This window comes from Salvelinus namaycush, unplaced genomic scaffold, assembly GCF_016432855.1.
Source record: "Salvelinus namaycush isolate Seneca unplaced genomic scaffold, SaNama_1.0 Scaffold793, whole genome shotgun sequence".
Taxonomy (NCBI): domain Eukaryota; kingdom Metazoa; phylum Chordata; class Actinopteri; order Salmoniformes; family Salmonidae; genus Salvelinus; species Salvelinus namaycush.
Window position 1 is genome coordinate 6,340 of NW_024061523.1, and position 13,192 is coordinate 19,531.

Consider the following 13,192-nt stretch of genomic DNA (forward strand, 5'->3'; position numbering starts at 1 on the left):
TACAGAAGTCACATTATTGCTTCTCATACCACCCGGCATCCCACTGCTGGCTTGCTCTGAATGCTGGATGCTGCTCGAAGTGGTGTTGGAGGGCCAGTAGGAGGCACCCTTTCCTCTGCTCTAAAAAAAATATCCCAATGACCCAGGACAGTGTTTGGGGACATTGCCCTGTGTAGCGTGTCGTCTTTCGGATGGGACGTTAAACAGGTGTCCTGACTCTCTGTGGTCACTAAAGATCCCATGGCACTTATTGTTAAAGTAGGGGTGTTAACCCTGATGTCCTGGCTAAATTCCCAATCTGGCCCTCATACCATCATGGCCACCTAATCATCCCCAGCTGCCAATTGGCTCATACATCCCCCCTCCTCTCCCCCGTAACTATTCCCCAGGTCGTTGCTGTAAATGAGAAAATGTTCTCAGTCAACTTAACTGGTAAAATAAGGGTTAAATGAAATGGAGAAGAATTCTCTACCAAAGGTCTTCATTTCTTTTTAAATAGCTATTTACACTATGTACCTGAACAATGGATTTCAATTTGTTGATCAAAGATTTATTTAGTTAAGGTTCTGTTCTGTATTTAAAGCTATGTTTTAATGAGTTGAAATTAAACCAAGCTTTCATATTTATTTTCAAGTATTAATAAAATATATTTTTTTGTACTTAATGTTTCATTTGTGAGCATTTTCTATCAGTTGTGGACTAGTCTCAAGATGTCATAGAGATCCTAATGGCGTTGCATTTGCACTGAGCAATGCTGTTACTGATAACCTAAAGACAGATATCTGAGTGACAACTTCCATCGGTGATTAGGGGACACTGGGGGCAATTGTAAAAGTGTATTTTGCTCAGAGACCCCTTGAAGTAGGCCAGTTATGTTTTTATCATAAGGGAAAGAGGCGGATACCTAGTCAGTTGTACAACTGGATGCCTTCAACTGAAATGTGTCTTCCTCATTTAACCCTCTGAATCAGAGAGGTGCGGGGGGGCTGCCTTAATCAACATCCACGTCTTCGGCGCCCGGGGGAACAGTGGGTTAACTGCCTTGCTCTGGCTGCTTGGCTCATGCTCATTTTAACACTGCGTTACTTTTGTCCCCAACCCAGCAGCCATGACAATGTGCCTAGCAAGAGACTACAAGAGTGACATGTCAGTAACCATGTTTCTGTCACATGGTGGAAAAGTGATGGTTTCTTTTGGATCTGGGTTGAGCAGGCTCAGTGGAGTTGAGACCAGAACATTTAATAGATATTTAATAGTCATGGTTCCATTAGGTTTGGAATGTACTGTTCCTCTTTCTAGTTACAGTGACTGTTCTCTGGCTCAGGAACACATCTGAAACCATTGCAAGTTATTCAAACCACAAACAAACCGAAAACACAAGAACCAAAAAGGGGACACAGGAGGTAACGCAGCCCTGGGGGCCAGGTTTCTGATTTTCATTTATTTAAATCCAAAGTATACAGTGCCAATCATTGTCAGGATAGAATGTACAATGAACCTATAGATGATGGTAGTCTGGGTTATCTTCATCACCTGCTGTATAGACTTGAGGAAATAGATGGTGAAAGGGAAGGCTTATGGCCAGGTTTAGGATTTTCAACAATTTGATCCAATTTGATGATTTTGAAAGATAACCAATTCAATACTTTAAAATGGGAGAAATAAAATATTCATTTGACAAATGTAAAAAAAAAAAAAAAAACACTTTAGGCTACACACAATGTAAACAGGTGAACAACTGCTCATTTGAATAACTTTTTGTTGAATTCATCAAAGTTCCTCAAAGCCTATGGGATGCAGGGTGAAGATATCATAATTTGTTAAGGTGATCATTTGTGTTAAATACTAACTAAATGTAATATGTCTCATTGTTGATACAGTCCACAGTTATCTGGACATTTCTTTGTGGGACTTTGGAACAGTTTGTACTCCAGCCTTTTCCTCTTGAAAAGAAACTCTCTTTCCCCACCTAGTGGTATAGTTGGGTAATAAACCCTATTTCATTGTGCAATTCAGGTTCCATGCCGTTTTCTCAATATTTGAGAAGTTATTTTGATTATATAGTTGATGATCATGGTGACGATGATGAATAGAATGATACAATGAAGAGGATGACGATGATCATTTTATCCATAGGATAATAACACATAGAATTAATGCAAAGTAATGCACAGAATTTGGCCTTCAGTGACCCATACATTTTTTTTGGGGGGGGGGGGGTTTCCCACCTTGTGAATGTTTTAGTGTATATACCTCACCCCATCCCCTCTGAGGATGTTGACTGACTCCAGCACTTCCTGGTTCTGTCAGCAGCTGTGCTGTTCTCTGCAGTGATAGGTCCATCTGACATGAATGTGTGTCAGATGGCCAGTGACAATACCACTACTACTACTGCTGCAACTGCGGCTGCCTCCCTCTGCACTGCTCTCAATTATCTGAGTGAGAGAAAGAGAGAGAGAGAGAGAGAGAGAGAGAGAGAGAGAGAGAGAGAGAGGGGAAAAGGAGGGCAGGCCAAATAAAGCCATAGGTGCTTGTGCTGCTGGGAGAGGAGTGCCTGTTAGCATGCTATAAATACTTGATGCATCTGGAGGTTCAGGGTTGGCTACTGTCTGGGTCTCAGCAGACCAGATCACAGGCTATGTTGATCTAGTGATTTATAGAATTACTGATTTATTGGACTGGGACAGGGATTGGACCATCCCGGAGGTGACAGGCCATCATGCCCAGGATAGACGTGGATGTGAAGCTGGACTTTAAAGATGTCCTGTTCAGACCCAAGAGAAGCAGCCTGAAGAGCAGGTCAGAGGTAAGGAGAGGATGGGTTATTATAAACCAGCCTTTATAGCTGCTGTTGTAGATGTCTAATGAGTTTTGCCTTGTTAGCACAGAAACGTGAAAGGTGGAGCCATGGTGGACTCCCAAGGGGACCAAGAACATTAAGTCTTATGTACAATGTTCAAATCTACGTTGAATCACAAATGACATACTAACTAGCCCAAGCCAGCTGTGTTGGGTTGGTCAGTTGTGGAGGGTCAGTGGTGAAAGAGATACCATAGGATTCCATCTAGAACTGGTGACGTAGAGGATATCTGTGTAGAACATACTCTGGTTCCTTAGCCTGCTACAGCAGAGCACAGTAACCTCCCCTGTGTGTGTGTGGAGGTCACCTTCCCATAGCAAGGCTGGAATGTGCGTGTGTGTGCGCCTGTGCGTGCATGCTTGTGTGTGTTTGACTCTGCATGTTGGTCTTTGTGTGTGTGTGTGTGTGTGTGTGCATACGTCAATGTGTGTGTGTCTTTGTGCCTTCTCCCACTGCCTGCCTGGCACAGAGTTCACAATGTTCTGCCTGGCTAGCACCTGTCAACACCTATACCGCTATGTAATGACATGAGAGACATGACAAGAGACATGAAATGGCGTGATATGACACATGAAATGGCGTGATATGACACATGAAATGGCGTGATATGACACATGACACGGCGTGATATGATACATGACACACTGCGTTAAACGCTAACTAAATGGAATATGCCTCATTGTTGACAACAATCCACAGGCCGTTATTAGGACATTTGTGGCTGTTCCACAGCCTTTTTTTCAGGTAAGATACCAAAAATAATAATTTATAGTTGAATGAACATATGAGACAAATAGAGCAAACCCATCTCTTTAAGTTGGCTGAATTTTCTTCCTCCGTTTTCTCATATTAGAGCTTTTGTTGGGCCTACTAACAAAGTTCAGGTAACACTTTGAAACTGAAACAAGGCTTTGGAACCAGTTACTGAATAATGATTGGTTGAAAAAACTAGATTTGTGGGTGTTTCTATTTTATATATATATTTTTTTACAGAACATGACATGAGAGTCAGCCTTGCACCGTATTCCCATATGGCACTAGATTCCCTATATAGTGCACTTCTTTTGACCAGGGCCCATAGGGGACACTGAGTGTGACACTGAGTGTGCATCCCAAATGGCACCCTATTCCCTATATAATGCACCATAGGGCTCTCAAAAGTAGAGTACTATATAGGGAATAGGGTGCCATTTGGGATGTAGACAGAGACACTGTTAATCTGTTCTGTCCTACATCTGAAGTTCTAGTTGATTATTTTTTTTAATGATTTACCCAGACAGGCTGATTCAGGGTGAACCCAGACAGGCTGATTCAGGCTGATTCACAGACAGGCTGATTCAGGCTGATTCACAGTGAACCCAGACAGGCTGAGCTTCAGACTGATTCCTGATTAACCCAGACAGACAGGCTGATTCATGGTGAACACAGGCAGGCTGATTAAGGCTGATTCATGATGGACCCATTCAGGCTGATTCATGATGAACCCAGGCAGGCTGATTCAGGCTGATGTATGGTGAACCCAGGCAGGCTGATGCTCAGGCTGATTCATGATGAACCCAGGCAGGCTGAGGCAGGCTGATGTATGGTGAACCCAGGCAGGCTGATGCTCAGGCTGATTCATGATGAACCCAGGCAGGCTGATGCTCAGGCTGATTCATGATGAACCCAGGCAGGCTGAGGAAACAATGAGACATCATCATCAGAGGATTGAGATCAAGGCTTTTTGTTTATGTGTCGTTTTACTGTAGTTGGCACAATATTATGCTTTTAGCATACGGCCATACACTCACTAGCAGCCATTGGTTCGTTGATTAGTAATTGAATTAGATTGAAGGATGGATAATAGGTTATCTGTTGCCACCATTGTCATACATGTTATCCCAGATGGAGAGACGTCTCGGGGAGAAATATGAACATGAATATGATGAATATTTTTTAATCTACTTCAATACCAGTGTTCTAACTTATTTAAACCCTCAAACAGTTTCAATACAGGTCGTCACTCTGGGGTCAAACCCAGCAAACATCACCTGTATGTTATACATTACCACAACTTAACTGGTCTTCCCAATCCTCTCATGTTATGTCAACTGTCCTGACTTCAGGCAGTTTACCCACAACTCCTAGTGCTAAATGCCTGTGTGGTTTCCTCTTCGATTCCTCCTTTTTATGATGTGCATTTCTACCTTTTGGTGTTTCGAAAGGCGTTCATGAATAAAATGTGTGATTTATTGGCTTGCGTCCCAAATGGCACCCTCTGTTCTCTATGTAGTGCACATAGGGCTCTGGTCAGAAGTAGTGCACTATATAGGGAATAGGGTCCCATTTGGGATACACTTTGATTATTTATTGTTACTGTGCTCCCCTCCTCACAGGTGGACCTACGGAGGACGTTCACGTTCCGTAATTCCAAGCAGAGTTACCATGGCATCCCCATCATCGCTGCCAACATGGACACCACGGGCACCTTTGAGATGGCACAGGTCCTCAGCAAGGTAAGCACTGTACCGTTTGGGATTGTGCATTCCAAATGGCACTCTATTCCCAAATGGCACTCTATTCCCAAACGGCACTCTACTCCCAAATGGCACTCTATTCCCAAATGGCACCTTATTCCCAAATGGCACCTTATTCCCAAATGGCACCTTATTCCCAAATGGCACCTTATTCCCAAACGGCACCCTATTCCCAAATGACGGCACCCTATTCCCAAATGACAGCACCCTATTCCAAATGATGGCACCCTATTCCCAAACGGCACCTTATTCCCAAACGGCACCCTATTCCCAAACGGCACCCTATTCCCAAACGGCACCCTATTCCCAAATGGCACCCTATTCCCAAATGGCACCCTATTCCCAAATGACGGCACCCTATTCCCAAACGGCACCTTATTCCCAAACGGCACCCTATTCCCAAACTGCACCCTATTCCCACAGGGCTCTGGTCAATAGTCAAATCAAATTGATTTTCAAATAGTCTGGGTAGCCATTTGATTAGCTGGTCAGGAGTTTCATGGCTTGGGCATAGAAGCAATTTAGGAGCCGCTTGGACCTAGACTTTGCGCTCCGGTACCGCTTGCCGTGCGGTAGCAGAGAGAACAGTCTATGAATAGAGTGGCTGGAGTCTTTGACAATTTTTAGGGCCTTCCTCTGACCACATCTGGTATAGAGATCCCGGATGGCAGGAATCTTGGCCCCAGTGATGTACTGGGCCGTTCGCACTACACTCTGTAGTGCCTTGCAGTCGGAGGCCAAGCAGTTGCCATACCAGGCAGTGATACAACCCATCAGGATGCTCTCGATGGTGCAGCTGTAAAACCTTTTGAGGATCTGAGAACCCATGCCAAATCTTTTCAGTCTCCTGAGGGGGAATAGGTTTTTTTCATGCCCTCTTCACAACTGTCTTGGTGTGCTTGAGCCATGTTAGTTTGTTGGTGATGACGCCAAGGAACTTGAAGCTCTCAACCTGCTCCACTACAGCCCCGTCGATGAGAATGGGAGCGTGCTCAGTCCTCCTTTTCCTGTAGTCCACAATCATCTCCTTTGTCTTGGTCACGTTGAGGGAGAGGTTGTTGTCCTTGCACCACACGATCAGGTCTCTGACCTCCTCCCTATAGGCTGTCTCATCGTTGTTGGTGATCAGGCCTACCTCTGTTGTGTCATCAGCAAACTTAATGATGGTGTTGGAGTTGCCATATGAGACACACACCTGGTGTGGTCATTAGAAACACTGCTGGACACATGCCATGGTAAGGATCAGGGAGTTACTACTGACCACGTGATCAGACCAGGACACATGCCATGGTAAGGATCAGGGAGTTTCTACTGACCACGTGATCAGACCAGAACACATGCCATGGTAAGGATCAGGGAGTTACTACTGACCACGTGATCAGACCAGGACACATGCCATGGTAAGGATCAGGGAGTTTCTACTGACCACGTGATCAGACCTGGACACATGCCATGGTAAGGATCAGGGAGTTACTACTGACCACGTGATCAGACCAGGACACATGCCATGGTAAGGATCAGGGAGTTTCTACTGACCACGTGATCAGACCTGGACACATGCCATGGTAAGGATCAGGGAGTTACTACTGACCACGTGATCAGACCTGGACACATGCCATGGTAAGGATCAGGGAGTTACTACTGACCACGTGATCAGACCTGGACACATGCCATGGTAAGGATCAGGGAGTTACTACTGACCACGTGATCAGACCTGGACACATGCCATGGTAAGGATCAGGGAGTTACTACTGACCACGTGATCAGACCAGGACACATGCCATGGTAAGGATCAGGGAGTTTCTACTGACCACGTGATCAGACCTGGACACATGCCATGGTAAGGATCAGGGAGTTTCTACTGACCACGTGATCAGACCTGGACACGTGCCATGGTAAGGATCAGGGAGTTACTACTGACCACGTGATCAGACCTGGACACATGCCATGGTAAGGATCAGGGAGTTACTACTGACCACGTGATCAGACCAGGAAAAACTCCAGTGGTTCTGTTGTTTCTCTGTCAACAACAACAACAACAAGTCCAGTCATCCCCAGGTCTGCTTCAGTGAAGTCTTGACAACCTGATGACCTGTGAAAGGGTTGACAGGGTGATGACCTGTGAAAGGGTAGCCGGGGTGATGACCTGTGAAAGGGTTGCCAGGGTGATGACCTGTGAAAGGGTAGCCGGGGTGATGACCTGTGAAAGGGTTGCCAGGGTGATGACGTGAAAGGTCAGTTGCCAGAGGACTAAGTAACGCTGTGAATTTCCGTTCTTCTTGTTTCTCTACATTCTCCTCTAGCAAACTCTCTTCACCGCCATGCAGAAGCACTACACTGTGGAGGAGTGGAAGGCTTTTGCAGCCAAGTTTCCAGAATGTTTGGAGGTTTGTAATAATCCTCGACAACAATGTTTGGAGGACAGCTAGAATTGTCTTCACACAGTATTTTCATGACCCCATGCAACAGTGGTGTCCTCAGGGTGTGAACAATGTATTGAATTCAGGAGTTGTTATGGAAATAGTGGGTGACCCATGGTAATGTTTCCAATGCTTATAAGAACTAGTGCTCTGATTTGTTATGGGAGTGCTTATAGTAGCACCCATAGAAGTATAATCGCTAGAACAGCCACCCCTTTACAAGTCAAGGATGCCATAATGTGTGCGCACTGGTAGCTATTTTGAGTTTCCCCCATGAGTTTACCAGTCAAATTGCCGTGGTCAGAGGCTCCAGACCCGTTCTAAGGATTCTATTTCTACGGTAGCACCTCCATCCTTCCAACCCTGGTTGTTCTCTCACACTGCTGCCCCGTCCCCCTCAGCACGTAGCGGTCAGCTCAGGCAGCGGTCAAGCCGACCTGGAGAAGCTGTGCAGCGTCCTGGAGACCGTCTCTGACATCAGATTCATCTGTCTGGACGTGGCCAACGGCTACTCTGAACACTTTGTGGAGTTTGTCAAAACCGTCAGGGGGAGGTTTCCCCAACACACTATCATGGTGAGGCCGTTCCATCAAGTTAACACAGCTGAACAGCTTTTGAAGACTTCATTTGCTTATGTCGTTTTAATTACTGCAAATATTCTTACATGTGCAATGTGATGTGCCATGCAATGTTAAACTATCACCTGTTTGGTAGTTAGTTGGTTTGGTAGCTGTATAGGGATTCTAAATGCTATGACTATGTCTGCCTGTGTGTCTGCCTGTGTGTCTGTCTGTGGTCAGGCTGGCAACGTGGTGACTGGAGAGATGGTGGAGGAGCTGATCCTGGCAGGAGCTGACATCATTAAAGTGGGTATTGGGCCAGGTGGGTCTGTTACTCTGGTACTCTGTTACTATGTCTGATACTCTGCCTGTTACTCTGTATGTTACTATGTTACTCTGTCTGTTACTCTGGTACTCCATCTGTTACTCTGTCTGTTACTCTGTCTGTTACCCCGTCGGTTACTCTGGTACTCCGCCTGTTACTCTGTCTGTTACTATGTCTGTTACTCCGACTGTTACTCTGGCTGTTACTCTGTCTGTTACTCTGTTACTCTGTCTGTTACTCTGTTACTCTGTCTGTTACTCTGTATGTTACTCTGTATGTTACTCTGTATGTTACTCTGGTACTCTGTCTGTTACTCTCTTACTCTGTCTGTTACTTTGTCTGTTACTCCGTATGTTACTCTGTCCGCTACTCTGCCTGTTACTCCGCCGGTTACTCTGTCGGTTATTCTGTCTGTTACCTTGTTACTCTATGTTACTATGTTACTCTGTCTGTTACTCTATGTTACTATGTTACTCTGTCTGTTACTCTATGTTACTATGTTACTCTGTCTGTTACTCTGTCTGTTACTCTGTCTGTTACTCTGTCTGTTACTCTATGTTACTATGTTACTCTGTCTGTTACTCTGTCTGTTACTCTGTCTGTTACTCTATGTTACTATGTTACTCTGTCTGTTACTCTGTCTGTTACTCTATGTTACTATGTTACTCTGTCTGTTACTCTGTCTGTTACTCTGTCTGTTACTCTATGTTACTATGTTACTCTGTCTGTTACTCTGTCTGTTACTCTATGTTACTATGTTACTCTGTCTGTTACTCTGTCTGTTACTCTATGTTACTATGTTACTCTGTCTGTTACTCTGTCTGTTACTCTATGTTACTATGTTACTCTATGTTACTATGTTACTCTGTCTGTTACTCTGTCTGTTACTCTATGTTACTATGTTACTCTGTCTGTTACTCTGTCTGTTACTCTGTCTGTTACTCTATGTTACTATGTTACTCTGTCTGTTACTCTGTCTGTTACTCTATGTTACTATGTTACTCTGTCTGTTACTCTGTCTGTTACTCTATGTTACTATGTTACTCTGTCTGTTACTCTGTCTGTTACTCTATGTTACTATGTTACTCTATGTTACTATGTTACTCTGTCTGTTACTCTGTCTGTTACTCTGTCTGTTACTCTATGTTACTATGTTACTCTGTCTGTTACTCTGTCTGTTACTCTATGTTACTATGTTACTCTATGTTACTATGTTACTCTGTCTGTTACTCTGTCTGTTACTCTATGTTACTATGTTACTCTGTCTGTTACTCTGTCTGTTACTCTATGTTACTATGTTACTCTGTCTGTTACTCTATGTTACTATGTTACTCTATGTTACTATGTTACTCTGTCTGTTACTCTATGTTACTATGTTACTCTGTCTGTTACCTTGTTACTCTGTTACTCTGTCTGTTACTCTGTCTGTTACTCTATGTTACTATGTTACTCTGTCTGTTACTCTGTCTGTTACTCTATGTTACTATGTTACTCTGTCTGTTACTCTGTCTGTTACTCTATGTTACTATGTTACTCTATGTTACTATGTTACTCTGTCTGTTACTCTATGTTACTATGTTACTCTGTCTGTTACTCTGTCTGTTACTCTGTCTGTTACTCTGTCTGTTACTCTATGTTACTATGTTACTCTGTCTGTTACTCTGTATGTTACTCTATGTTACTATGTTACTCTGTCTGTTACTCTGTCTGTTACTCTAGCACCCTCTTCCCTACATAGTGCACTATAAGTAGAGCACTATATGGAGTCATGAGTTCACCAGGGCTCCCTTCAAGAGAGAGAAATAGTTCAGCTGAGTGCATTCAGCTCCTGACAAACTGACACGTCATGATTCCCCTCTAGGTTCTGTGTGTACGACGCGTATTAAGACGGGAGTGGGATACCCCCAGCTCAGTGCTGTCATCGAGTGTGCAGACTCCGCCCACGGCCTGAAGGGTCACATCATCTCAGTGAGTGACCTCTGACCTCAAGAACCTTCTGACATTCTGACCTCTTGGGTCAGATTCAGGAGGGTGCAACGCACCTGCACAATACATGTATCTACACAACATTTATATCTGAACGAACCCAGGGGTTAAAGGTGCTGGAGCTCGGGTTACGCCTGGCTTTCCCTTTGAGAGATTAAACCACTGAACGTTCCACAATGTTTGCTCAATATGTTTTGTTTTATCTCACCAGGATGGCGGCTGCAGCTGTCCTGGCGATGTGGCTAAGGCATTTGGTGAGTCCTGGTTTGATAAATCATACTATCATAGTGACATTGTGTGTGTCCTATTCTCTATAGGGCCTGGTCATAGTAGTGCACTATATTGGTAATAGGATGCATTTGGAACGCATGCATTGTGTTGTGTCACTCAAAGATACTGCCTTGCCTGCCCCTCTCTCAACAGGGTTGTGTGTGTGTGTGTGTGTGTGTGATTCTAGGCGCTGGAGCTGATTTTGTGATGCTGGGGGGCATGCTGGCTGGCCACGACCAGTGTGCCGGGGAGGTCATTGAGAAGAATGGCAGAAAGGTCAAGCTGTTCTATGGGATGAGCTCTGACACGGCCATGAAGAAACATGTCGGGGGAGTGGCAGAGTACAGGTCAAATAATACTCATTTAGTGGGTGCTTATATCTGTCCTGTTTTACACATATGAATTGGAATTTTTTATTTTTGGGGGGGGCATATCCCACTCTCCCTGAGACGCCATCGGAGAGTGAGGTCACAGCCAGGGCCCTGGAGAAATTAGTGTTAAGTGCCTTGCTCAAGGGCCCTTCAGCAGATTGTTTTCACCTTGCCGGGGCTTCAAAGTAGCAACCTTACGGTTAATGGCCCAATGATCTAACTGCTAGGCCAGTGGTTCCCAGCCTTCTTCGGTTACTGTGCCACCAACTGAATTTAGCTCTGCCTGGAGTACCCCTGAAGTACCCCCTCGTGCATTTTACCAGGAGGCCTATGGTCTCATGAGTCTTCTCAAGTACCCCCGGGGGTCCTTGTACCCCTGGTTGGGAACCCCTGCAATAGCCTACCTTCCGCCCACACTATATAAATACAGTATCCTTTCAGTTTTTATGACTAACTAACTTACAAGCAAGAACACACATTTTCTTCACAAAATGTTCATTTAGTAGTTAGCTCTAGTCTATTTAGTACAAAACTGTTGATGATGTCGAAGACTAAGAAATCAATGTGCCTGATCAACCCAATGGAAAGACCATAGATTTATTGACACGTTTTCCCCTCTTCCTCAATCCCTCCATACCCCTCTCCTCCTCCTCCTGCAGAGCGTCAGAGGGCAGGACGGTGGAGGTACCGTACAGGGGGGATGTAGAGGCCACCATCAGGGACATTCTGGGTGGTCTGCGCTCCACCTGCACCTACGTAGGAGCTGCCAAACTGAAGGAGCTCAGTCGCAGGACCACCTTTATCAGAGTCACACAGCAGGCCAGCCACATGTTCACATAGTAGTAAATAGACGGACGGACGGACAGACAGACATGATCTTTCTTGTGGCTGTTTAGCACTTCACATCTTAATGCCTGATTTAAATTGTGCTGATTTCATTTAAAATGTAAAAGTGTGAATATACAACAATATTTATGTAAATGCATCAGTTACTTTCCCTGTACACAGTAGACAGAAAGAGGAGAAACAGAGAGAAATACCAACCTGGACTCAGGGGTAGACGTAACATAGTAAACTTATATCCGTGACACTCCAATTAGTATGATATGTAACGTTTGGCATGGTATTCTTTTGTGGATGTCCATCTTCCATTTCGTCGGATATGTTACGAATTATAATTCGTACAATATGTTACGAATTTTCAAAACGTATGATATGTTATGAATTCTAATTTGTTGAGGCTAAGGTTATCTAGGTGTCTAGGTGGCTAACGCTAATGTTAGCTAGGTGGCTAATGTTAGCCAGGTTAGGGATTAAGGTTAGGAGTTAGGTTTAAGTTAGGGTTAGGGGATGGGTTAGCTAACATGCTAAGTAGTTGCAAAAAATTGGTAAGTAGTTTCAAAGTTGCTAATTAGCTAAAATGATCAAATTGTCTGTGATGTTATTCAAACACACAGCCTTTGTGTTGCTTGATGTTCACGTTTTACACCTACCCATCCACCCTGTCCAACCACCCTACTTTCGTTTTTTGTCTTAAGTAACCTTCTGTCTTATGTAACCATACCAAATGTAACATATCATACTAAATTGAGTGTTTCAGAATTTGTATTTACATTTACTATGTTACGTGTAGTCTATGAGACCAGGCTGGAAAAACAGAGCACTAGAGTATGTTACGTGTAGTCTATGAGACCAGGCTGGAAAAAACAGAGTGCTAGAGTATGTTACGTGTAGTCTATGAGACCAGGCTGTAAAAAACAGAGCACTAGAGTATGTTACGTGTAGTCTATGAGACCAGGCTGGAAAAACAGAGCACTAGAGTATGTTACGTGTAGTCTATGAGACCAGGCTGGGAAAAACAGAGCACTAGAGTATGTTACGTGT

General features: G+C 44.2%; 1 protein-coding gene across 3 annotated transcripts; it reads left to right on the plus strand.

Moving 5' to 3' along the window:
• Positions 1 to 347: 347 nt before the first annotated feature.
• Positions 348 to 12,895, plus strand: LOC120042858 (GMP reductase 1-like). Of its 3 annotated transcripts, none has more exons than XM_038987641.1 (9): positions 348 to 2,806; positions 5,236 to 5,355; positions 7,680 to 7,763; positions 8,141 to 8,371; positions 8,597 to 8,678; positions 10,543 to 10,649; positions 10,879 to 10,921; positions 11,125 to 11,284; positions 11,968 to 12,895. In XM_038987641.1, exons 1-9 carry the CDS (start codon positions 2,720 to 2,722, stop codon positions 12,146 to 12,148), a joined length of 1,095 nt encoding a protein of 364 aa, XP_038843569.1. In that variant the 5' UTR covers positions 348 to 2,719; the 3' UTR covers positions 12,149 to 12,895. The 3 variants fall into 3 exon arrangements, with proteins under 3 accessions (XP_038843569.1, XP_038843570.1, XP_038843571.1); XM_038987642.1 differs by having other exon boundaries at positions 8,198 to 8,371; XM_038987643.1 differs by lacking the exon at positions 7,680 to 7,763 and having other exon boundaries at positions 8,198 to 8,371.
• The last annotated feature ends 297 nt before the right edge of the window (positions 12,896 to 13,192 follow it).